The following is a 27,586-nucleotide window of genomic DNA, read 5'->3' on the forward strand; positions in this document are numbered from 1 at the left end:
AAATCCGTCCTGAGTACCTTAAGTCTCTGGATGCTGTGGGACTGTCTTGGCTGACACGCCTCTGCAGCATCGCGTGGCGATCGGGGATAGTGCCTCTGGATTGGCAGACCGGGGTGGTGGTCCCTCTGTTTAAGAAGGGGGACCGGAGGGTGTGTTCCAACTATAGGGGGATCACACTCCTCAGCCTCCCCGGTAAGGTCTATTCCAGAGTACTGGAGAGGAGAATTCGACCAATGGTCGAACCTCGGATTCAGGAGGAGCAGTGTGGTTTTCGTCCTTGTCGCAGCACACTGGACCAGCTCTACGCGCTCCATCGGGTGCTCGAGGGTTCATGGGAGTTCGCCCAACCAGTCCACATGTTTTGTGGATCTGGAGAAGGTGTTTGACCGTGTCCCTTGGGGCACCCTGTGGGGGGTGATCCGGGAGTCCGGGGTCCTTTGCTAAGGGCTATCCGGTCCCTGTACGACCGCAGCAGGAGCTTGGTTCGCATTGCACGTTGGCCTCCGCCAGTGCACGTTGGGCTGCCCTTTGTCACCACTCAGTTTGTACATTATTAATCGAATTATAACTACAGTTGTCACCCAGAATGGCATTCATCTTACAGCTATATGAAAATTACATCATCACGGAGTCTAGCGAGTTTTAGCGACATTTCAAATTGCCAGTTGCGACTTCTGGTGAGATTTTTTTTGGCAACACCAAAGCAGAGTTCGACAGTTTGACAATTTTCTCATCTGAGTTCGGTTTCACACTTTAGGCAAAAGCTAATGTTAGCTTCAGGCCAATGTTGTAAAACAGAGTTAAAAAAAAAGTTACCATCATAATTACACACAGCAAATTAAACTACAAACTAGCAACTCTGTTGGATGTTTATGGATGTATTTTATTTTTCAACAGGAGGAAGAAAATAATTAGCTGAGCCAAGAAACTGAAAATGGAAACTAGCTCAGAGAGTGAGGAACCGCTTCATAACGAGTGCACGTCAAGTTGATTTTTATGAGTCGAATTCCGACTGGACATCATCCTCACAGCGGGGATAGAGTTTAAAGTCGACCCAAAAATATGTTTATTCAGATTAGTGTCATCTTTGGGTTCAACGTTAAATTTTGTTTAGCTAGCTGCATATACACACACTAATTTCACAATGAAGTGCCAGCACAGTCAACAAACTACAAAAGTGCAAACAATTCATCGTGCAGATTTACCAGGACCTGTATTTTTTGTGATGTCACCGATCACATGCGTTCCATTTGTAAATTAAAAATCAACAACAAAAAAAAACCCGGCCCCACTGTCACATTTTCATATTATCAATGAATCACATTATTGTGTTGCTAATTTGTTTTTTACAGTTGCTTTGTTGTCATTGTTTGTTGTTATGACTAAAGATGGCAGCCAGCAGGAAGTCCAGGTTAAATTATCTGTCCGCGGTTAGCTTGGTGCTTATTTTCCGTTTTAAAGTCTTGAGCCTTAAAATTGTAACTCTGAGCTTTGCGGATTGAAATTCAGGCCTTTTTTTTTTTCAGCACTTTTTCTTCCGCAAGCCAAGAATGTTTATATATATATATATATATATATATATATATATGGGGGAGGAGGGGGAAGAAGAGTCAGAAGACAGGTGTAAGAGAAAGTATTCCACATTTTATTTTGGGTTATTATTATCGTTATATATAATGTCTGACAAGATTTCCACTACAGAATAAAACACTGAATATTTCTGTTGGTTCACACGTGTTTTTTTTCTTTTTTTCCTTTTGGTCCAGTGGATCGATGATGTCGGAACACTGAAACATGCACGTCTTGGACCTGGATACAGACAACAGACACCTGAGGTTATGAACGGCGTCGTCACAGACACGCTAATTATTATCATTATATGGCTATATGACTGTACAGCTACGCACCAAAAGCTTCTACCATATTTACAACAATATTTACAAACCTTTTAAAAAGAAAAACATTCTAAACATAGCTTCTTTTTTTCTTCTCCATCAGTGCGGCCGCACTGAGGCGGCGCACTTCTGGAATCAACAACAAAAAACAGTTTCTGTACAGATTAGCTGCAACACACTTTAGCTTATTGCCAATGCCCTTAAAGAAACCAGCTCAACTCTTCTTCTGCACCCACATTTACAGTAGTTTAGCCAATGAGAGCTGACAGCTCCAGCACAGGGGCGTGGCCACAAAAAGCCAGCTCAGTTTGTTGTTCCATCAAAAATGACATCATTAACTGTATTTTCATAAATTAACAGTTTGGCCACTTTTCAAATGTTGGCATGGTGATACACAACTCATAGAAAGCCTCAGAAATAAATGCTACCGAGCATGGGACAAATGCAATAATTTGATACGCAGTAAAACAGACATTTGTAGCATTTGGATAACGACAAACTGAGCAGATTCTTTGTGTCAACACGTTTTCAAACAGCAGAAAAACAGACATTTTTAAAAATAAAAGATACAAAACCCTTTAAGATCGTCGTCACATGAACCCGAGTGCGTCTCATTGAGTCCTAAAAGTAACCCAGGACCCGTATCTGTGAATGTACTTTTGCTCGTGCTCGGTGACGGCGGTACAACAGACCCAAGCGTCGGGAGAAAGAACCCTCCGATGTCCCGCTCGCTAAAAATTACAGTTTTGTTTAATGTTTATGATTGATTATTGTGGTTTTTGCACATAACGGTGTGGATGAGAAGACTGATGACTGGAAGAACGTATTGTTTCTTCAGAGACGTCCGGATCCGAATCAGTCATGTTTTCCTGTAGGTGGCGCACTCACTCACTCATCTTCGAACACTTATCCGGGATCGGGTCGCAGGTCGATGGTGCTCTAAGCCACTTTAAACTCGTTAAAAACCTGCATGAATTTTATAAAATTATAAAACTATATAAATATATCTGGATGTTTGAGTAATTTAACGGATAGCTGCAAACCGAAAACACAGAGTTTAGGGTCGCACTAGATCTCCATCACCGTGTACGGCAACGTAACACACACAAAAAAAAGGCGCTATTAAACATCAGCAGTAAGACTTTATCACATGACTACAGTAAAAATTTAAACGTTTCCTCACACATTAACAAACCTGGCAGGAAATAAATCAAGTCTGGAGGTCACTTAAAAAAACAAAAGTCATCAGACAGATTAACACAGTGGTTCCCGCCCAGGGGGCGCCGTGGAGTATTCAAATGTCAATGATTTTCCTTTTGTTGTTTTCTTTAAATGTTACATAGGCGTTTTTGCGTTGTTTTTTTTTTTGAACCACTAGTTTTCATGGCGACTCGGACATAATTACTTTAAGAATATTGAAGACGTCTGAATTTAGTGCAAGACTTGTAATGGTGTAAACGGACACTCCCCCTCTGGATCCGCCCAGAACAGAATACATCTGCAGCGACTTTATGACATCACTCAGCTTCATTACTTCCTGAAACATCGTCCAAACTTTGTGTCACTTGTTCAAACATTAGCTTGTTTTTATGGAAACTAGCAAACAATGTATTTTTAGCAAATGTCGAATGAGTTGCACAGAACACTGTGACTTTCACAGTAAAAGTCTGCTGTACTGCTGGTGTTTTATTGTGAAGGACATTTTGGAAGAGGCATTCTGAGAGATTATTACTGAACTCTGTGGACAAAAAAAACAAACAAAAAAAAACAACAACAAAAAAACAACTACTGAATGGGGGAGGGGGGCTGCAATCATGCAAAAAGCCTTTTCGCAGCAGCCAATTATTATTTTTTAATTCCCTGATTTATCCATTTCTCTGTCCTGATTGGCTGTTGGTACATCACTGGCCAGGTGTATCATTGCTGCATGCACTTTCTCAGAATAGAAAAGAAAAGAAAAACACAAAACCCTGACACGTGATCACTGGATTAAACCTAATTTCAAAGGAGTTCAGAGGGATTTTGTCAAATGGGTTCACAATATTTCAGGTAAAAGTCTCTAATTCAATTACATAAATATAAATTGATTTTCTGGCCGAGTTGAATGTTAAAATCAATCAGATATTTCTGATATTTGAAACAAATTTTATTTGAAAGCTAAAACAGAAGTCACATGTAGGAAAGAAATAAGTCTGTCAGCTTTCATAAGAATTACAAATTTTTACTCATGAATTTTTGGTAAGAACAAACCTCAAAATACAAGTGGTAAAAAAAAGAATGGAAGAAGAATTACTGCATAAACAAGGAAAATTAATCATAAAAAGGTCCCCAAGGTGAATTCTTGGACTGTTGTGGACTGAGTCGGGAAAAAACCCTTTTCCCTAAGGGCGGGAAAAAAAACCCTTTTCTTTCCATGGAGTTGAACCTACACAAGAAACAAACCAACGTCAGCAAAGTGACTGACCAACCAGAAGCACAGAAACAAAATCACAATGTTTAAGTCAATTGGGAATAAAGAATAAAAAAAAACCTTCAGCCTGCTGGGCCGTAAAATGGCAGGTGAACCTCTGTCTTTATAAATAATTAACCTATATCTTAAAAAAACAACAAAAAAATGGAATAACAGAATTTCAAGCTCCTCCCCCACGCGCATGTAATTCTGTGGAAAAAAAAGATGAAAATCCATCGTGTTGGGTTTCACTCGGACTCTCTTTGAGGTGAATTATACTGATTTAATGCCATAAAAATAAACAATTTAAATGCCATTATCTTTTTCCGTTTCTCAAAGGAAAATTCAAAAGGCACAGAGGTGCGTGAGGTCCAGAGGAGTGTTACCGTGGAGATCTCTGCTGACCTCCCAGCTGCCCGACAGACGCTGTAAACTTTCCAACAGCTCATTTTTAAGTGCTTGTTCCATAAGATCCTGCACACCTACTGCAAAAAACAGTCAAAAACAAATAAAATCCTCCAATTTATATAAGAGCTTAAAGAAAAAACTTTTAAAATACTGTCTTCTGTCAGTTGATTGAAAATACGGTGGCTGGTGGGGAAAAAAAAAAAAAAAAAACCAACCCAAAAACAAAAAACTGAAATCAAGCCAACAAATCCGCCACGCCAAGTAGCAGTGTAACTCAGAATGTACTTGCTTTACGATGCGCCGTTTACCTCTAGCCTGCATTCTGTGTCAATCTGGGATAATTAAGTCTGTCCACTAGGTGGCGCTCTCACAGTAATCATCAGTCCTGGTACCAAATGAAATTACACAATTCTTGCAAATTCACACAATAAGAAACACAGCTTGCGTGCAATAAACATCAGGTGCACGTGAGCGCTTATGTCAAAGCAAGTACATTCCAAGCGCGCGATTAAGCGCCGACAGACGTTAAGACATCAGCAGAAGGCTGGAGTGATGCCGGCGTGACGCGCTGCCACAAAACCAGGAGTTAAAGTTTGGAGTGAGAGGACGAGAAAAGCTTTTCAAACTAATGACGTGACAGAAAGAGTAGCTGTGATCAAACAAGAGGCGTTCTGGGCAGCGTCGCCGGCGTCAGATGACCTGACAGCAGCTGGCGGACGCTGAGCTGCACAGCAGTCCGTCCCTGGAGGCTCGGCCCCGCTGGATGTTTACAGAGATGGTCTTCTCACACAGAGGTAGTTGAAGAACGCCGTTTTTCAAACTGTTCAGCTTGTGATCCGGCCCTGTCTGCAGGCCGGGGGAGCCGTGCGGCGCCGGCCTGCGGTGCATGTGGTGGTGCTGTGTGCGCGGCGCGGCGGTGGTGACTGGGAGAGAGATCGTGTCCAGGCTCTCAGTGGAGCCGATGCACATCCTCCAGGCGGATTTCTCGTGGATTTTCATGTTCTCTGTGTCTATGATGAACTTGTTAGCGCCTCCTCCCCCAAGCCCCTGGCTGCCCCGCCCCCCACGGTGCTGTTGGAGCTGCGAGCTGAGACACAGACTCATGAGCTTCAAGCTTTCCACCAGCTCAATGCTGCGGCTCACCGCTCGGGACGCGCATGAAAAAGAGTTAAGCGCCGGGTTAGTGGTGCTACTGTTGTTGCAGCAGCTGGAGGGGCCGTCCTGTCCTTTATCACCATCTCCACCTCCTCCTCCTCCACTTCTCCCACCGCCATCGTCGCCGCCACCCGCACCAGGAGGACTTCCCCTGTCCGGCCCGGAGGAACCACCTCCCTCCCCAGGGGGTTTACCCTGTCCTGAGCTGCTGCCTCCACCGTTTCCCCCCGAGCTGCCAGGCGGACCCTCGCTGCTGTCCCTTCGATTCCAGCTGAAACCGGAGTCCTTGTCCAGACGACGCCTGTGGCTCTCAGAGTCGTCATCGCTGGTCTCGGAGCTTGAACATGATGAGCCCCTGCCTTGGCTCTTGCGCCGGTGGTAGCGCTTGTGTGTCGGCCCCGGGGACGAAGAGGATCCAGCGCCAGACGTCACACTGCCGGCCATGTTCATCTTAAGGCGGCTGAGTTTGGGTGGCAAGCCCTCGTCCATGTCAAAGTCGTCGTCCGACTCTCCCTCCTCCTCGAAGATCTGGTTAAGAACAGGTGCGCTCTTCCTGGAAGTGAGCCGGTTCGTGATGGAGGGGGGCTTGCGCCGCAGAATCACATGGGTTGGGAGGGGAGACGGCTCCTGTTCCTCCTCCTCATCTTCAAACTCCTCCAGTCTGAGAAATGAGAAGATTTTACTGTCTCTTTATAAACTCAACAAGGTTCACTACTTGACTAACAATCAGGTGTGGATCCGTACGTGTATTCATACTGAACTGTCACAGTACAGACGTAACGGCTCGGTGCAGGCATTCATACAGAAAATACGAGGTGTAAAAATGTACCGTCGAACCAAATTTCACAGCGCGAGCTCTCTGGGGACACCTCGGAGTCGGTCACACTCACTCAGGAACCAGAGAGGACCCACCTGCTTCCTCTGTGCATCCTCCCCTCCCTCTCTCATTTATCTACCCCCTCCTCCAGTGTACCAAACTTGCACCAAATCGTGATGTCTGAACTGTGGTGTGAACAGAATCGTGATTTTTTGACTGTTGCACCCCACCCAGATATTAGTACTTATTCCATTGAATCAGACCTGAACAGGCAACTTTGCTGCTTGGGTCCTTCTGAGGTGGAGGGTCTGGAGTTCCTGTGGGACCCAGAACCAGGCATCGGGCCCGAGACAGCAACACAGGCTCCCTGAAAGAAATTCTCATTGTTTTAGTAACAGTTAATGAAAACTTAGAAATATACAGTTTATTACAAGGCAGAAAATTCAATGTCAGCTGGTTACGAAGGTGTTGCATGTGGCTTCTTTAAAGATATGACTGAATGTGATGAAGCAGATGGTACCTGAGCCAGCGGTCCGGCAGCGTCGGTCACGGTGGTCTCGTCTCGCCGGCTCAGCTCCATCATGCCTTTTGATCGATGCCCGTTGAGCAGGTTCTCGGTGCTCCGGGCTGGTGACTGAGGCCCTCCGGCGTGGGAGATGGAGGACGCCGCCAAGCTGTCCTCGATGTCCTGATGCATGTCCATTCTGGAGGGCCAGGACTGCCTGTTCGAGCAGAGACGCCATCAGACAGGTTCATCATTTTTATCATCTGTGACGTGTTTTCAGACTGATTAAAGGCATCGCTCATGTAACAGCTGAGAGATTTCAGAGAACATTAGCCTTAGAAAAAGTTCTTTCAGTTTAAGGAATAAGCCTGACCGTGACCGCATGGACGCCGCGAAGCTTTTAGCATCATTGTGGGAATGTTTAGGTGCAGATGGGCTTCGGCGCTGAATGACATTTACTGAGGGAAACAAAAATATCAGTTTGTTCAGCTGACAGAGAAATGGACCTGGAATCAGACAGGTCACGCCCCCCTTTCTGTGATGCACCATTACCATGGGAACCACGGTGCTGGGCCCAGCGTTTACTGGGTTTCACTTAATACTTGGCTCCATGTTTGCTTTTATAAATATGAATAATGAATGCTAATTTCTGGGGATAAATTACACTTTCTATGCTTCTGTTCACAATGAATTATTATTATCGCAGTAATTTTGGGGGAATATGATATTTATAGAATAACACAGGAGCAGAAATATTACACTTCAAGAACATTAACTTTGTGCTGAATTTGATGCTTCTATCACCATTTGATGAACTGTTTCAGTTTTCTACTGCACTATCTGAGTCGCAGAGCGGGTGACCGGCCGGAGCTCCATCATCTCAGTGCAAAAGCGGCTGAGTAACCGTGAATGGTGCGACGTGAACAGTCCACCTGTAGAAGAATGTAATGGAGGAGGAGGGTCGGAAGAGAAAGACCGAGCTGTGGAGGCCTTCAAATGGGAGCAATAAGCATCTTTTTTATATATATATTGCATCAGATAATGAAGAGGGAGCTGGCGGCGAGTGAGATGTGATTGGTGGGTTTGGAACGAGGAACGCTGTGTGCAGCAGAATTCTGACAGGTTGGAAGTCACTGGAGGCGTCTGTCAGGAAAACTGCAATAATCAATAAGGAGGCTGCAACTCAGAGAACGAAACAGGATCTAACAACCTTACCCGAGCAGAGGAAAGTGGTGTGTGTGTGTGTGTGTGTGTGTGTGTGTGTGTGTGTGTGTGTGTGACATGCTGCTGTGTGTATGTCACAGACTATACTAAAGCTTTTTATCTGACAGGAGACATAAACCTGATAATGACTGATAGGCTTTTGGACAGTATGTACTTTATTCACATTAATCAACTCCACATTTAAGAAAACTGTTTCTAATCCAGGTTGTGATGTTCCACAGTCGACTATTTGGGGTAAAGATGGGCAAAGGAAGTGTTTGAAGTTTGTGGCAGTACAAAAGCAGGTTTTGTACACATCACAGTGTAAATGTATTCCAGGGTGGTGGGGAAGTTGTCCATAAAGAAGGAGCCCAATAATAAGCATAAGTGGGACCAACACAGAACCTTGGGGAACACCCCGAGTGGCTGAAACCGAATAAAGAATGTTGTCTTTGAATAGGGTCATGTGTGCAATTTGTTTTTAATAACTGTACTTATTTATTTATTTCAGTTTTCTGAAGTGCGAGGGCACATCGGCTGCCTGGCATGTGACCATATGATAGTGAGAACTGTTTGAGCATTGACAAACATTTGACAGCTTTATGTGCCATCAATTCGAAGTGTGCACAGATTCAGAAACTTAACATTATGAGTTTTCTATCTAAAGATGTCATGCTTAGTTAACACTGCAAGGTATCCAAGAGTCTTTGGAAAGATACTAAGAACAAAGCCGTGACGTGATCACTGACTAACACTCATACAGCACATTCTAGAAAATAATATTTTCATATGAAACAGCAGAAATCATTCAAACATTTGGCAGTTGAAGCCAAATTATTAGAGTTGCATCTCCTTTTATTTTCGCCGTGACCCTGTTTAAATACAGTGTTATTTTCATATTTGAATTTGTGTTCTTTATCCAAATACACACACACACACAAACACAAAAATCCACTCCGCTGTAAGCCATCTGGATGCATGAAGATGAAAAGCTGAAGTGATTTTTGGCTGGACTGAGGAAGTACACACAGTCTTTTTATATATATATATATATATATATATATATATATATATATATATAAGTATGAAGTCAGTGCACAGCGTCACCGAACTACACGTCACAATTTAGACTCCTATTTAAAGTTTGTGTTGGACTTTAGGAGCAGTGGAACACCAAAATGTAAGTCCCTTTTCTGTTGTTTATAAATTAATAAAATATCAAATGACAAGGATCTATTTTAGCCGTTATATAAAACAAATAATTTTTTTACATTGTTTTCCATGAATTTGTTTTATTGGTGAAAGCTGGAACAAACCATTCAACTTAGCTTCGCCTCGTTGAATGGTTTGTTCCAGCTTTCACCTCATGAAATATTCGTACCACTGAACTCAAACATTCATTATTTGTATAATAGTAGAGAAGCTTGAATCTTCGACTGGACTGGGTTGCTTGATGCGAGGACGTTTCGCTTCAAATCGCAGAAGCTTCCTCAGCTAAAATTCTTGCTCTGGTAGTCTGACTTCTGTCTTGACTCTTGTAGAGAAGAATAAACAGAGGCCACAAAAGCTGGAGTTTTAAACCTAACCAGACCCCTCCTACCGAGAGGCAGACTGCTATAGGCTATTGACTAAACAATAGCTCTAATTCATTATTTGTATAATATGCACAGTTTTGTACATACTTTTCTCTTTTTTTATATCTAAACTCTTTTTAGCTACTACCAGCGCTGTGAAATGAAAATTGTGAAATCCGAGGAAAATTTGCAGGGGGTCTGGGGGGCACAGGCCCCCAGGAGCCGGGGTCTCAAGCCCTATGGGATCCCAGAAACCAAATTAAATTTTTAATCTAATGATACATTTTCAGCATCTCCTGGAACAAAAAGTCTCAAATTAGTGAATATTTAAATGACCCTGTATTCAACCTTTCATTTGAACCAGCAGGTGATCATGTTGAAATAACAGAATATGACGTGGAAGTAGGACCTGGAGTGATTTTCCTTTTAACTGTAAACCAAATTATGCATTAACTCAGAACAATTAAACTATATGAAATTCATGAAGACTGAAAAGACTGTTACAGCATTTCAAAAACCACAACTAAAGCTTGGAGAATATTTTGAAAATCATGGTAAAATATCAATAACATACATTATAGTAAAAAGCCACACATTCTTGTGTAAATTCTTGTAAATCCATTCAAAGCCAGTGTCTTTTTCCCATGAAAAAAGTCTACATTAATAAAAAATCATTTACATTCTTGTGTAAATTCATGTAAATCCATTCAAAGCTACAGTCTTTTTTTTCAATGAAGTCTAGATTAATGAAAAAAGTCACATACTCTTGTCTAAAATCCTGTTTGAACAGCACAATGTTTATTTTCCAGACAGAAACCGTGTTTCCTGAGAGCACAGTTCACTTTTCCTGTTTCTTTTATCTTTCAGATGTGTTGATGAAACCAGCGACAATTCCACGGATTCTTGTCCTTCAGACTTTGTCAAACCGTCTTTCTCACCATCTTCTCTCTGTGCGATGTCGGTCCGTGACACAGACGGGCTGCACAAGTCTTTTAAAAACTTTAGAGCTCTGAAGGTTTGCGATGTCCACATGCTACGTTCAGCTTTAGCTTTGCGCAGGAGACACACAGCGTCACCGCAGCAACCAACCAGTCTCACTTCAACAGCCAGGCTTTTTCTCCTCAAAACTCCGCGGATCCGAGGACACTGATTTGTATCTATAACACACAGATCAGTGTCCGCGGACTGCTGCGGTCTGATAAAACTTGCACGATGTCGTAAAAAAAAGGAACACTTTGCAATAGACATTTTAAAAACTCAGTGACGATCACAATTACAGAGTTAAACACTAACACCCACCCCCCTCCCCTCCCCATGATGAAATCTGCAGAATTTCGTGAATCCACAGAATTTTCACAGCCCTGTACTACATTCTTATCATTTTCTTCTTTTGTTAATTTGCGCTCTGGACATGCCTCTTTCATTCGGTTAAACTTTCTGTTTATTTTTCTTTTCTTCTCCAGACCTTTAAAGTCTGCGTGTGGTTTACTCAGGTTTATACACTCAACAAAAATATAAACACAACACTTTTGGTTTTGCTCCCATTTTGTATGAGATGAACTCAAAGATCTAAATCTTTTTCCACATACACAATATCACCATTTCCCTCAAATATTGTTCACAAACCAGTCTAAATCTGTGATAGTGAGCACTTCTCCTTTGCTGAGATAATCCATCCCACCTCACAGGTGTGCCATATCAAGATGCTGATTAGACACCATGATTAGTGCACAGGTGTGCCTTAGACTGCCCACAATAAAAGGACACTCTGAAAGGTGCAGTTTTATCACACAGCACAATGCCACAGATGTCGCAAGATTTGAGGGAGCGTGCAATTGGCATGCTGACAGCAGGAATGTCAACCAGAGCTGTTGCTCGTGTATTGAATGTTCATTTCTCTACCATAAGCCGTCTCCAAAGGCGTTTCAGAGAATTTGGCAGTACATCCAACCAGCCTCACAACCACAGACCACGTGTAACCACACCAGCCCAGGACCCCCACATCCAGCATGTTCACCTCCAAGATCGTCTGAGACCAGCCACTCGGACAGCTGCTGAAACAATCGGTTTGCATAACCAAAGAATTTCTGCACAAACTGTCAGAAACCGTCTCAGGGAAGCTCATCTGCATGCTCGTCGTCCTCATCGGGGTCTCGACCTGACTCCAGTTCGTCCTCGTAACCGAGTTGAGTGGGCAAATGCTCACATTCGCTGGCGTTTGGCACGTTGGAGAGGTGTTCTCTTCATGGATGAATCCCGGTTCACACTGTTCAGGGCAGATGGCAGACAGCGTGTGTGGCGTCGTGTGGGTGAGCGGTTTTCTGATGTCAGTGTTGTGGATTGAGTGGCCCATTGTGGCGGTGGGGTTATGGTATGGGCAGGCGTCTGTTATGGACGAAGAACACAGGTGCATTTTATTGATGGCATTTTGAATGCACAGAGATACCGTGACGAGATCCTGAGGCCCATTGTTGTGCCATACATCCAAGAACATCACCTCATGTTGCAGCAGGATAATGCACGGCCCCATGTTGCAAGGATCTGTTTCTTGGAAGCTGAAAATGTCCCAGTTCTTGCATGGCCGGCATACTCATCGGACATGTCACCCATTGAGCATGTTTGGGATGCTCTGGACTGGCGTATACGACAGCGTGTACCAGTTCCTGCCAATATCCAGCAACTTCACACAGCCACTGAAGAGGAGTGGACCAACATTCCACAGGCCACAATTGACAACCTGATCAACTCTATACGAAGGAGATGTGTTGCACTACATGAGGCAAATGGTGGTCACACCAGATACTGACTGGTATCCCCCCCCAATAAAACAAAACTGCACCTTTCAGAGTGGCCTTTTATTGTGGACAGTCTAAGGCACACCTGTGCACTAATCATGGTGTCTAATCAGCATCTTGATATGGCACACCTGTGAGGTGCGATGGATTATCTCAGCAAAGGAGAAGTGCTCACTATCACAGATTTAGACTGGTTTGTGAACAATATTTGAGGGAAGTGGTGATATTGTGTATGTGGAAAAAGTTTTAGATCTTTGAGTTCATCTCATACAAAATGGGAGCAAAACCAAAAGTGTTGCGTTTATATTTTTGTTGAGTATATGTGCACCTGCAAAGGCTGCACCTTACATTTCGTTGTACCTGTTACAATGACAAATAAAGAATCTGTATCTGTTAACAGGACTGAGGTGTTTTAGTACCATGGATGGGCTGAAAATCAGTTTTTAATATCTGGGGTGACATCATTCACCAGCTGTTAACAGACATCTATGAATGCGAGTTTGTTCATTTGATTGTATCTTCTGGTCGCTCTGGCTCTCTGTATCAAAAGCTGATGTTTACCTGAAGTGTGCCTTCATGTTGCTGGGGCTGGAGGATCGGGTCTGGACCTCTTTCTCCTGCTTCTCCCTCAGGATCCTCTCTGCCAGCAGGTAGTATGTGGCAGTGATGTGGTTATACTTGTTGGTCTCCAGGGCTCTGAAACAGGACAAACACGTCAGAAAAACACCAGAGCGGCAACTAAATTATTTTAAAACTACTGTTTGACCAATAAATAAAATAATGAATACATAAAATATTTATTTACTAGGAGGTGTACCCCGGGGCGCTTTGCAGACAGTTATGACTTCTTTCCCTCTGACAGTTTAGTTTTGTAGCTCCACAGTTTAATACAGCGGTATGTATTGGGGTGGGCAAGGGTACCATGGCTGCTGCTGCTACTGATAGGCAACAGGCCAAAATTGGACATCCACACCCAAATCTGACTTTAATATACAAGATGGGTCTCTGTCAAACAGCATAATATTATGGTCACCAGACATCTAAAAATCACACAGATTCTGGCCGAATAGTGTTCAGACCTGGTTTTCAAATCTGGCTCATTCTACACACAGGTCCACACTCAATTTGAATTCTTTGCAGATTCTCCAGAGAATTTCTTAAAATTCAGTGAGAATTCCTGTATCTGGACATGAGAGTGTGTGTGCGCATATGAATCCGGACGAGAGCACGTGTGTGCGCGTATGGATCCGGACAAGAGAGCATGTGTGCGCGTACTGATCCAGACATGAGAGCGTGTGTGCGCGTATGGATCCGGACGAGAGAGAGTGGGTGTGTGTGTGTGACACATTGCAGGGACACACACCCAGTGGATTCTATGGCGAGAAGACATCGCAGAGAAAGAGGTTGTTTGCTGTCCTTGATGTTGCCACGGCAACTGAATGCTGCCATGGTGCAGAGGACGCCATTTGAAGTCTTGATCCCGGAACTTGCCAGATTGCAGCCACATGTGTGGTCAGACCTCAGCGAATCTGCTCACCTCTGAGGGGTGAATGCTTAAATCCGAATAGCACTGTTCAGATACAGAAAACGGTCCGAATCTGGATTGCTAACCCCATTCTGAACGGAGTCGAAATCCCAAAATGTCTGAACCTTGTAACACGTTGTTAAAAGCTCAATCTGGGAATTCTGGCTGGTACACAGTTTGCGCTGTCATCTCCCTCATTATTCACAGCCAGACACAGAAAAAAAAAATCCCACAGTTAACTGGCTGCACTGTAGCTGTGAACAAAGCGCCATCACACCACAGAAGGTGGAGGTGAGCAGTGAACAGCGGCTGACAGGAACACGTGTCAACATCAGGTCACTCTTGTTCCAATCGACAGCTGCTGCTCTCTTAAAGCAGATCCACATCTGCTCAGGACAAACAGCAGAGGCAAAGCAGGTTCTTAAATTAAGCCGTACTTCAGGCCGTCTGAGTCGTGGTGTGATCACATGAGGAACAGACAGAGTGACCGTCTCTGCCTTATCACGGACTAAAATGACACCAAACACAAATGGAATCGAAGGTTTTGGAAATTTTCAATTTGAAATGGAACCGTGGTCCCCGGGTGCACACGGAATGATCAAAGATGAACACTGAATAAAGTTTTTAGCTTCCTGGATGAAAAGTAACAGCAGTGTATCTGCCTGATTTCATTTATTTATTTATTTTTAAGTCTTTTCCGAATAAGGGAGAAAGGAGAACCTACTCGACTATGGCCTCGCGGTCAGCGATGTCTCCCAACACCATGCGCTGGATGATGCTGTTGTGTTCCTCCTCCGACAGGTGCTTGTGGGAGACCAGGGGGGTGTTGTACTTAGTGGCTGGGGATGGGTCGACCCCCTGCAGCCAGGCGTGGCTCTCGATCTCCTCTAAGGAGGCCCGCCGTTTAGGGTCCCGCTGAAGCATTTGGTCTATGAGGCTGCAGTCATGTGGAGAGAGCAAAGGAGAAGAAGAAGAAGAGGATGTGTCATTTCTACATACACACAATGAAACGTTTAACTCATCCTAACTTATAGTTAGATACACAATCGAATCCACTAGGAGCAGTGGGCAGCCACAGTTTGGCACCCGGGGACCAAATCCAGGTCTAGAGACACTGCTTTGGTCAAGAACAATGAAAGGATGGATTTATGAAGTCTATCACCAAAGACACACACATATAACATGTTGGTGGGGGAGGTAAGATGATGGTGACAATGAGTTGGTGTTTGTTGCTTGTTGGGCTTTCCCGGGGACGTGGCCAGATCGTGGTTAACATGCACAGTGTCTAATGATGACGGACATGTAGAAGATGATGAATCAAGCTTTTACTGCACAGCAGAAAACACAAAGGAAGCACTTCATAAGAGGAAAGCAATGACTGATTGTAGGGAAAGTGTTTCCCTGTGCTGTGCATCAATGATGTTTCGCACACATGAGCACCATGAGTACCAGTTATGTGCACCCCTGTATATATAAATATACATATGAGCTATTTTGTTGTGTTCTAGATGTGCTGTGTTGGTTCAGTTGGAGTGCAGCATAAAATTTACTCAAAAGAAACTCTTTAAATTTAAGGTCACTTACAGTAGTGTTCAGAATAATAGTAGTGCTATGTGACTAAAAAGATTAATCCAGGTTTTGAGTATATTTCTTATTGTTACATGGGAAACGAGGTACCAGTAGATTCAGTAGATTCTCACAAATCCAATAAGACCAAGCATTCATGATATGCACACTCTTAAGGCTATGAAATTGGGCTATTAGTAAAAAAAAGTAGAAAGGGGGTGTTCACAATAATAGTAGTATCTGCGGTTGATGCTACAAACTCAAAACTATTATGTTCAAACTGCTTTTTTAGCAAGCCTATGAATCACTAAACTAGTATCTACGAGGCATTAATTTTGTTGGTTTGGAACCAAGATTTTGCTCGTTTACTAGTGTGCTTGGGGTCATTGTCTTGTTGAAACACCCATTTCAAGGGCATGTCCTCTTCAGCATAAGGCAACATAGTAGGAGAAACATGCCCATATCATGATGCTTGCACCACCATGCTTCACTGTCTTCACTGTGAACTGTGGCTTGAATTCAGAGTTTGGGGGTCGTCTCACAAACTGTCTGCGGCCCTTGGACCCAAAAAGAACAATTTTACTCTCATCAGTCCACAAAATATTCCTCCATTTCTCTTTAGGCCAGTTGATGTGTTCTTTGGCAAATTGTAACCTCTTCTGCATGTCTTTTATTTAACAGAGGGACTTTGCGGGGGATTCTTGCAAATAAATTAGCTTCACACAGGTGTCTTCTAACTGTCACAGCACTTACAGGTAACTCCAGACTGTCTTTGATCATCCTGGAGCTGATCAATGGGTGAGCCTTTGCCATTCTGGTTATTCTTCTATCCATTTTGATGGTTGTTTTCCGTTTTCTTCCACATGTCTCTGGTTTTTTGTCCATTTTAAAGCACTGGAGATCATTGTAGATGAACAGCCTATAATTTTTTGCACCTGCGTATAGGTTTTCCCCTCTCCAATCAACTTTTTAATCAAACTACGCTGTTCTTCTGAACAATGTCTTGAACATCCCATTGTCTTCAGGCTTTCAAAGAGAAAAGCATGTTCAACAGGTGCTGGCTTCATCCTTAAATAGGGGACACCTGATTCAGCCCTGTTTGTTCCACAAAATTGACGAACTCACTGAATGAATGCCACACTACGTGAACACCCCGTTTTCTACTTTTTTTTACTAATAGCCCAATTTCATAGCCTTAAGAGTGTGCATATCATGAATGCGTGGTCTTGTTGGATTTGTGAGAATCTACTGAATCTACTGGTACCTTGTTTGCCATGTAACAATAAGAAATATACTCAAAACCTGGATTAATCTTTTTAGTCACATAGCACTACTATTATTCTGAACACTACTGTATAAAAATTAATCAGTAAAGCCCACGGAGGAGAACAGCAGTAGGTGGCAGCGCCATTGGCCATCCTGCCAAGCTCATTAAAAGATGGAAACACTGGAAGTCCCAACAACATGCATGAAAGCATCCTCTCTCAGTCCATGGGCCAAGCAAGATTTTGGTACCACTTAAGGTGATGAAACAACACATAGAATCCAGCCTCAGTGCACCATGGTCTTCAGAAAAATGTGAACCATTCTAAGGCGGTAGCTATCGCCAGCTAGAGATCAATGAAGAATCACACAGAGATCAAAATGCAATCCAATCATATTGAAAACAGATTGAAAATAGATAGTTCAAGCTATACCTTTTTGGAACCATTATCATCAGACAAATAATGTGGTATAGTTTTCAACATGATTTAAGTATTTTTTACATTTTGACCTCTGTGTAAGTCTTCATTGACCCTTACCTGGCTGTAACTACCACCCTGGGACAGTTATCCTACATTTTTGTGTAGGTCATGGTACAATGAGGCTAGATTGTGTCGTTTCGTCACCTTACATGGTACTGATTAGGTCAAAATTGATGACTGGCTCATAGATGACCTGAACTAATTCAAGACCTTTACACAATTGAGAAAGAGCACAAATTTGGAAGTATGAACAACCAATTCTAACAGCCTCCTTTTCCGGTAGAGGACAATAAGCTCTACACAAACGAACACCAGCTGAATTAAGGTCCAGACATTTAGGTTGTTGCAGAGCTGTAGTGCAGGTGGTTAATGTGCTTGCCTCCAATTAAGATGGTCCCAGGTTTGAATCCACCTGTGTAAATTTTCCTTGTACACATGAAGTCGTGTCAGGAAGGCCATCCGGTGAAAATCTACAGCCAATCAACATGCAAATCCAAACCAGATGCTCTGTGAGCATGAAGGTTTTACTCCTTGTCCCTGCAGGGTTTGTCTTTGCACCCTCCTGTGCTGTGTAAACCCGTTCACTGGCTGCTGTGTGCAGGGAATCAACATGTCTTCATTTTCTCTCCATATCTCTCCTGTGTCTGTGTGGATGTGTTCGGTTTTCCAGCTCTTTATTCCCCGTCGACTCACCAAAACACATTTACACGCCTCAGTTAATTAATTATTCACTTACTCCTTTTGTTTCTTGCCCAATCACCCACCTGCCTGCTTCTGAGCTGTGATTGTTTTTGTCATGCTTGACTTTAATTTCCAGAGATTAGATTCAGGGGGAAAAAGTTTTATGTATTTGTAGCACTGATTTGCTGCATTATTTTTGTGTTGATGGTAATTTAGTTCTTCTCACGGTTCTTTTCTTCTTTTCACACAGTAACACTTTCTGTGGATGATGGGCACGTAGTTTGATCGGAAGCCTATTGCACACATGCACACACACACCACAAAAAAAAAGCGATGGTGCCGCAAACAGCTGCCTCAGTGTTTTGGTGTGCATTCCTTTATTTTTGTGTGTTACTCCTATGATAGGCAACGGTTTCTGGATCTCTTTCACCCGCACAGAGCTCATGAAGAGCAGAGGAATAACGCCAGTGGATTTTGTCCCATTGATCTAGAGTCTTCAGTGGATTTACTGAGCATACTGGCCAAACGTACCCCCACCTTGGCCCGCACAGTAAAACGCCGGAGGAGGGAGAGATGCGCCAGAGCGCTAGTATGGCTTTGCCGTCACAGCCACAGTACACCGCAAACCAGGAATATTCCTCTCCAGTGTGCGCTCTCTGCAAAATAAAATAGACGAACTCCAGCTATTGGTGGGGAAAAGCAGAGATTTAACCACATCTGCTGTTTTGTGCTTCACAGAGAGGTGCCTCTGTGGATCGATACCGGCAAAACAAAAAGTGGCAGAATCTGTTTTTATGTCAACAGTGGCTGGTGTAACGACGTGACTGATCTGGAAAATTATTTTTACTAATTGCAAACCGTTCTACTTACCCGTGAATTCTCCTCATTCATTCTGGTCAGTGCTTACATCCCCCGCCAGCTAATGTGCACGAAGCACAACACACACTCACTGACCAGATACTGCATGTGGAGTGGACTAATCCATACTCTTTAGTCCAGTCACGTTGAGTACCGTCGCGTTGCTCTAACTTGCGCTGAAACCACTTAATTTCTGCATCGAGCACCGATTCGCTTCGTCTTTTGTATCACTCACGCTGTTCTGGTGTTGAGCTACATCGACTCGGCACTGGGTTGCTTCCACATGGCGTCGTCATGACACCGCATGACGCAACTCGAAGTGGGCAAGGTGTGAGAACTGATGTTGGAGTTTCTCAGAGTACAGCCATTAACATTCCCTGACCGCCTTCCCAAACGTGTACTTTGACACAGAAATTAAGTGGTTTCAGCAAAAAGAGCGCATAAAAAATGCTGATTGCAGCCTGACTGCTGCTGCAGCTCCTCGCTCTTAAATTCTCTCACAACTGTGTTTAAATAAAGTCCATAAAAGTCCTGCTCACAGACTGATTGCCAGAGACAGGACCTGTCCACATTCAGTAAAAAGTCTGGATATCTCCAGTCCACTCACGGACGACTCGTTCACGCGTGCACATGTGAGCAATTAAAAGAAAGAAAATAAACTGGCTGGCTGCAGGCAGTTCCTCCCTCTCTCCTCAAACTCTCTCATCATTCTGTTAAATAAAGGACAAAAAAGGACATAAGCCCTGCTCACAGACTGATTGCCAGAGACAGGACATGTCCACATCAAGTATAACTCCAGACATCTCCACATTTACTCATGGATGGTTCGTTCACGTGCGTGCATGAAGCTCGCGGTCAAAGGAAGAAAGATAAACTATAACAGAACACAGAGCACAGACCTGCAGCTCAGCACAAGAACAAATATAAACTAGAAGAGAAATCAGACTGCACAGTGTGGCTGCAGCCAAACTGTGCACTCTGATTTCTCTGTGCAGACGACCAGCAGGCTGCGTCCTCACCTCCTCTCTCCCACCTGCTGCGCGCACCTGACGCAGACATTCCTACGTTGTCATGACACCACACGAAGCAACTTGAAGCAGGTCCAGTGTGAAATGGGCTTAAACCTGACCTTGTCCCCGCTCTTGAAAGCCCCAAGACAAATTACCATGTACAAATCAACAGAGAGATGAAAAAGAAATTTGGAGAATCCCTCTTGAGATGTGTGGCAATGTCATCACAAACGTCAATGTGTGTGTGTTGCACCTGTAATCCAAAGAAGAGCGTGGATTCAACATGTCATCAATTATTGAACTATGCAGAAAACAAGAGATAAAGTGGGAAACCTTTGGTATCAAATGTTAATTTGATGCTTCTGTTACAAGTCTGTAAATAAAAAACGAAGCAGTGCTTCAATCTGCTGCTTCATTGATTCATTTCGCTTTACCTTAATTTTTCCCCGCTAAAACCCCAAAGAGCATAATTGTCTGTGTGTAATATTTACCTTTTTTATGTTAAACCAACCTGTTATGGTCTTCTAAAATTGATAGATGTATTTTGTAACTTAAAAACGGGACCGATGCTAACGTGTTAGCATGTCTGGCGTTTTCAATGTTAAAGTTAGCATTAAGCTGTTCACATCTCAGCACGTTTGTGTGCATTTGTTTTCTGTATAATAATTAATGGCTCAGCATTCATTGTCGTAAAAGAGTCAAACTGTAATTTACAATACAATTTTAGAGAAAGAGACAAAAAGAACCTGATGAAACAAAACACAACAGAAAAGATAAAACCAACTAACAATAAAAATAAACAAAAAAGGAAATAACTGTTTCCTGTGAACACCTAGTGACTCTCACACCTCCACTTCATCCCTGTTTTATTTAAGTTTAATGACAATTTGTTTAGGTCAAACCATATTTTCAATTTGTTAATTTCTTCAGTGATTTCCTCCAGAACTATCTGCCAAGCTAGAAAACTGCTGCATCCTTGTAAGAGCATAATACTACTGGAATGAATCTAAATTGGGAATCTGAGTTGGGTTTTTTCTCACCAAAATGGATGCTGCACTCACTGCAGTTTATTGTCTGGAATAGTCCCAGATTGCATTTCAGAGCTTCTAGAATTCAGACATTTTCGTGTAGGTGGTGTTGGGGGAGTAATTTTGAGTTTCAGCTTTTTTGTTTTTCACCACTTTCATCCCTGAATATCAACTGTGAGTCACTTTTGTGCAGATTAAAGTTACTAACTGGGACTCCTGTCTTGTTGCGAGAAAGAAATGAGAATCGTCCTCCATTCTGTTCACACAGCTCCAAATACTGTGCGGCTCTCTGATGAGTCAAGTTAGAAGGATAGAGTTCAGTCAGAATTAATAACTTCAAAGCGGAACGCCGTTTAAATCAAATGACACCTCTTTCCAAATGTTTTAATACAAACAAACTGCAATCTATCAAAATGTTTTTTCCTCCCAAAATGAGATGTCCTGCGCTGATGCGCAGCAGCTGGCTGAGCCCAGCTCAGAGGTATGGAGAGACATTCATGCCAAAATGTCTGAAAGGAAATGCTTTTGACAAAAACTACAGATTTTATTTATTTTTATTTATGTCCAGAGATCAAGGATCCAGTGATCAATTTAAAATGTTGTTGACATAGAAAACCTGTAAAGCTTACTTTTATTACACAGAAAATTTACCAGAGGTATCGATAAGGGAATTGCTAAGGAATCGGATTGATAAGCGGAATCGATAATGGCATCAATATCGATAAAATCTTATCAATACCCATCCCTATATATAACAGCCATATAATAAAGGAATTATTAACCTCGCTTGCTTGGTCTGTACAGGAATATCAGACATCTGTGCTTTTCGCACGGACCTCGCCAACACTTGGTCCGTAGTGTCAACACGTCAGCCTGATATTTTCCCGTACAGACCTCGCGCTCGGTTAATAATCCTTTAGTATTGTCCTTTTTGAGGTCAGTTTTGTAAAATGGTTTGTGCACAAAATCAAATTTCCAGTAACCTTATTCTTCAGATTTTACTGTTGACAGAAACAACACGTTTACAACACTTCGAGTTAACTTGTGTTCCTCACTAGAAGGAAAAAAATAACTCAGTATATCCAAAAAATCTTAAATTGGCGTAAATTCTGTTGTACCAGACAGACTTGACTTGAAGGTGACAAAAGTCATGGAAGATGAGAATTGTGCACGTTTTTTCATCCAGCAACAGTAAGTTGTAAGTTGACACGTTTGGTTTAATTTGCTTTTCTCAGCATCACACTTCCTGCAAAGCGGCTGTTGCACATGTGCACAATAATCACTGCTCAGATGGTGTATCATGCAGACGTAGTTAATGGCTGTGTAAGGTTGGTGAGTTTAGACCTCACCCATGTGAAGCGCCTTGGGGCGACTTTGTTGTGATTTGATGATATATAAATAAATTGAACTGAATGTGGAAATGTATTCAGATACTGCTGGTACATGCTCAGAGGATGCTTCAGTGTTTATGAAATAGTAGACAGTGGAATTAAAGCTTTGAAGAGGAGCAGGAGTCAGAGCGGTCCTCTGCATCCAGGAAAACAGGGACCATGTGCGTCACATGGTTAGCATCGCTCACCAAAGAATAATCAGACAGAAGAATGTATTATTTGGTGGGTACTACCCAGACCTCCACCTGTTCCCAAATATGAAAATGATAAATATTATAATGGTTTCATAATCACTGTAGTGAAAGTATGAAACCAGCAGCACTTCAGATGGTAGAGCATCACTGACAGGCGTGTGCGACCCAAAAAGGATACTATATTTTAATAATAATAATAATGACAACAATCCAGAAAGACATCACAGTTGGGCTCAAAACCCTTCATCCAATGTGATGCATGTGTGGAAGAGGTTGGGTTATTTTGGATCTGCAGCACAACTTCAAACTGCTGAAAGTGAGTGAAGCTATGGAAAACTCCATACTGTACTAAAATGAGGTGCTGTCAGCCAACAGAAGCAGGTTGGAAATCTACAACGGAGGCCTGTGTGGATAATTCACTGGTGAGTGACAGGGTAAAAAATAAGCCAGGCACTCGGTATGACACAAATGCCTCTTCTACTCTGCAGTCAGCTCATCAGGTTGCTCACAGCTACCTCAGCTTCAATTGACTCAGATCTCTGCTTCCCACAGATAAGCATTTACAGTGCATCCGGAAAGTATTCACAGCTCTACAGTTTTTCCACATTTTGTTATGTTACAGCCTTATTCCAAAATGGAGTAAATTCAGTTTCCCCTCAAAATTCTACTCACAACACCCCATAATGACAACATGCAAAAGTTTTTTTTTTAATGTTTGTAAATTTATAAAAAAAATAAGTATTCACACCCTTTGTTGATGCACCATTGGCAGCAATTATAGCCTTAAGTCTTCTTGAATATGAAACCACAAGCTTGGTGCACCTATCTTTGGGCAGTTTTCTCCATTCCTCTTTGCAGCACCTCTCAAGGTCGATCATGTTGGATGGGGAGCGTTGGTGCACAGCCATTTTCAGATCTCTCCAGAAATGTTCAATCAGATTCAGGTCTGGGCTCTGGCTGGGACATTCACAGAGTTGTCCTGAAGCCACTCCTTTGATATCTTGGCTGTGTGCTTAGGGTCATTGTCCTGCTGAAAGATGAACTGCTGCCCCAGTCTGAGGTCAAGAGCATTCTGGAGCAGGTTTTCATCCAGCATGTCTCTGTACATTGCTGTATTCATCTTTCCATCAATCCTGGCTAGTCTCCCAGTTCCTGTGGCTGAAAAACATCCCCACAGCATGATGCTGCCACCACCAGGCACCATTCACTGGTGCCTGGTTTCCTCCAAACATGACGCCAAAGAGTTCAATCTTTTGTCTCATCAAACCAGAGAATTTTGTGTCTCATGGTCTGAGAGTCCTTCAGGTGCCTTTTGATAAACTCCAGGTGGGCTGCTATGTGCCTTTTACTAAGGAGTGGCTTCCATCTGGCCACTCTACCATACAGGCCTGATTGGTGGATTGCTGCCGAGATGGTTGTCCTTCTGGAAGGCAGAGTAACCACCAGGTTCTTGGTCACCTCCCTGACTAAGGCCCTTCTCCCCCAATCACTCAGTTCTTGGAAGAATCCTGATGGATTTGAACTTCTTCCATTTACAGATGATGGAGGCCACTGTGCTCACTGGAATCGTCAAAGCAGCAGAAATGTTTCTGTACCCCTCCCCAGATTTGTATCTTGAGACAATCCTGTCTCAGAGGTCTACAGACAATTCCTTTGACTTCATGCTTGCTTTGTGCTCTGACATGCACTGTCAACTGTAGGACCTTATATGTAGACAGGTCTGTGTGTCTTTCCAAATCATGGCCAATCAACTAAATTTACCCCAGGTGGACTCCAACTAAGCTGTAAACAAGATGCACCTGAGCTTAATTTTAATGGCAAAGGCTGTGAATACATATGTACATGTGACTTCTCAGTTTTTTGTTTTAATAAATTTGCAAAAATCTAAAAACTGTTTTCACATTGTCATTATGGGGTATTGTGTACATAACTTTGAGGGGAAAAAAAAATTCTTTAATCCATTTTGGAATAAGACTGTAACATAACAAAATGTGGAAAAACTGAAGCACTGTGAACTTTCCGGATGCACTGTATTTCCTGTGTCTAAAAATAATGCAGTATGGAAAAAAATACCCTGACCCATGTGGCATATAGAGAGCAGTGTCTCTGAACAACAAACCCTTATCCATCTGTATTATAAACAAATACCAGGAAGGGGGTGGGGGGGCAGCATAATCTTGTGTTCAGGAAAAATTAGAATTTTTCTCACATTTAAATTTTGATCATGAAATGTCATAACAAACTTCAACTCATTATAATGTTACAGACCAGAGTTTATGGATCAGCCCAGATGTTCCAAAAGGGGCGACTTACTCACTCGATCACTTTGCATCTTGTGTTAAGATCAACATTGGTCCACTGATTTGTTGTAACTGAATTTGCACTGATACCCAGTCACATGTCATCTTCTGATATTGCTAACATGACCCTGTTAAAAGATGAAAGTAACATCCAAAAGTGGATGGCGTGAACAACATGAAAACTACACTGGTATAAATTTGCCCTACGTTATGGATTTTAAACTGCGCCGTGCTAACTGGTACATCAGAGACTTTGATGTCATCACCCTGAAGCAGCACGTCATCTGGAAATCTTGATGCTTTTAGGGTCTCCGCCAGACTGAGGCCTCCACCATGGGAGCAAATTTCACCAATTCCTTTTGTTTTCTTTTTTTTGTTTTTATTGCTCGCTGTCACCACAACTGCTTGACAGCGAGCAAGTAAGTGTGTGTGTGTGTGAGAGAGAGAGAGAGAGAGACAGAGAGACAGAGAGAGAGAGAGAGAGACAGAGACAGAGAGACAGAGAGAGAGAGAGAGAGAGAGAGAGAGAGAGAGAGAGAGACATTACCGTCCTCAGCTAAAACAAACCTTAACTTGGTTACATTCTTCAGCACAAATAAACATGGCCCCAGGAAGTCACATTATCACCTGATTAACAGTAAGTATCAAAATGTGGACTACGGCGGTTAGGACACTTGCCTCCCAGACAGAAGGTCCCCAGTTAAAGGCCGGTCGTGCCTCATTCTCCATGTATAGCTGGAGTTGCATCTGGTGGAAAACTTGTGTCCAACTTAGAAGATTTGGCCACTAACTTGGTGTATCCTGAGAGAATTCATCATTAGGCTGTAATTTACAAATCCAAGTTTAATTATTTAAAAAAAAAAAAAATTTGCAGAGTTGCCTCTCGTGCGAGTGTGGAACGTGTGTTGTCTGCGGCTGGAGTATTCTGCAGCTGGGCCGCACAAACTGCCTCCAGGCTTTTGTTCTATGCCAGCTACTGGAGCAAACTGCTCTGTGAGGCTTGTAATGAATCTGTTACTCGGCTTCAGTTGTATATTAATGTCTCCCAGCTTCTTTATTGGTTCTGTAGTCTCTGAGTGTAAACAGCCATGAGCGGTCTGAGTCGGTCTTAAATTGGGATCAACTGTGAGATTATCACGTAAAGGCTCTTAAACAGGAGCTTGAGCTGCTGGTTTTCTCAGGATCTGAAACTAGCTTTTGTACTCAACTTCTCAACCCATGAAGCAATCTTTAACTCACTTTTCCCACAATACCATCGAATAATTCAATTTATTTTAATTTATATAGCTCCTAATCACAACAAAGTTGCCTCAAGGCGCTTCATACAAGTAAGGTCTGACCTTAGTAACTGCTAGAGCAAGCACACAGCCGACAGTAAGGAAAAGCACAGTAAGGAAAAGCTCCCTCTGATGATTTCAGGAAGAAACCTCAAGCAGACCAGAGTCAAAAGGGGTGACCCTCTGCTTGGACCTTTCTACCGACACAATTTACAAAACGAATATACAGGAAATTTTGGGTGTCCGTGCTGGTGCACAGGACGGGAGGGTTGCAGAAGAAGAAACCATCTCTGGATGGAGCCGCACCTCAAACAGAGAGAAAAAACAGGCAGTAGAAAAACAACAAATACAGTATAATTTGTCAGCATTAAGCAACGAGAAGAACAAAAGAAATACTAAGGTGGTCGCTGGCCACCAACCCTAAGCTTCACTAAAAGACCCAGAGTTTAGATAAAGTTGAGGCTGCGGCCCGCTCCGTTTCCTAATAAAATGAATTTAAAAGGGTTAAAAGCATCATAACATACGTATTATGCCAGTATGCTAGCCATACAAAAGGAAAAATAAGTGCATCTTAAGTCTGGACTTGAAAGTCTCCACAGAATCTGACTGTTTATTGATGAAGGGAGATCACACAGAACAGGGGCACGATAACAGAAAGCTCTGTGACCCGCAGACTATTTATTCACCCTAGGGACACAAAGTAGTCTTGCACCCTGAGAACGCAGAGCCCAGGCCGGTACGTAGGGTTTAAGTAAGTCAGCTAAGTAGGGAGATGCTAGTCCTGGAATAATTTTATAGGTTAGCAACAAAACCTTAAAATCTGATCTCACAGGGACAGGAAGCCAGTGAAGAGATGCCAAAATGAGTGTAATGTGGTCAAACTTTCTGCTTCATGTCAAAAGTCTGGCAGCAGCATTTGAACCAACTGGAGACCCCTAATGCTAGACTGCAGTAAACCAGAAAATAGAACATTGCAGTAGTCCAATCTAGAAGAGACATTTCGCAGATGAAAGAAAGCAGTCCTTGTAATATCTTTAATGTGGAGGTCAAAGGACAACGTAGGAGCAAAAATTACCCCAAGGTTCCTCACTTTGTCACTGTGATGTATGACACACGAGTCCAGGCTAAGGGTTAAAGTAAGTCCCTTCGGCTGCTGCCTTATTTTGCACTCGTGGTCGCCACTGCAAATCCAAGGTGGATCTGCATGTTG

General features: G+C 42.9%; 1 protein-coding gene across 5 annotated transcripts in view; it reads right to left on the reverse strand.

Moving 5' to 3' along the window:
- Positions 1–1,624: 1,624 nt before the first annotated feature.
- snrka (SNF related kinase a) overlaps positions 1,625–27,586 on the reverse strand; it is a 157,926-nt gene continuing 131,964 nt past the window's right edge. For 2 of the 5 annotated variants that reach the window (XM_034173905.1, XM_034173907.1), the window contains exons 4-8: positions 15,051–15,263; positions 13,363–13,497; positions 7,245–7,446; positions 6,988–7,091; positions 1,625–6,568 (exon numbers count right to left, since the gene is read on the reverse strand). In XM_034173905.1, coding sequence (XP_034029796.1) covers positions 5,443–6,568; positions 6,988–7,091; positions 7,245–7,446; positions 13,363–13,497; positions 15,051–15,263 — 1,780 coding nt within the window. In that variant the 3' untranslated portion in view covers positions 1,625–5,442. The remainder of the gene's footprint in view (positions 6,569–6,987; positions 7,092–7,244; positions 7,447–13,362; positions 13,498–15,050; positions 15,264–27,586) is intronic. The other 3 variants (XR_004561673.1, XR_004561672.1, XM_034173906.1) reach the window with 3 other exon arrangements.

The sequence above is a fragment of the Thalassophryne amazonica genome, chromosome 7, assembly GCF_902500255.1.
Source record: "Thalassophryne amazonica chromosome 7, fThaAma1.1, whole genome shotgun sequence".
NCBI lineage: Eukaryota > Metazoa > Chordata > Actinopteri > Batrachoidiformes > Batrachoididae > Thalassophryne > Thalassophryne amazonica.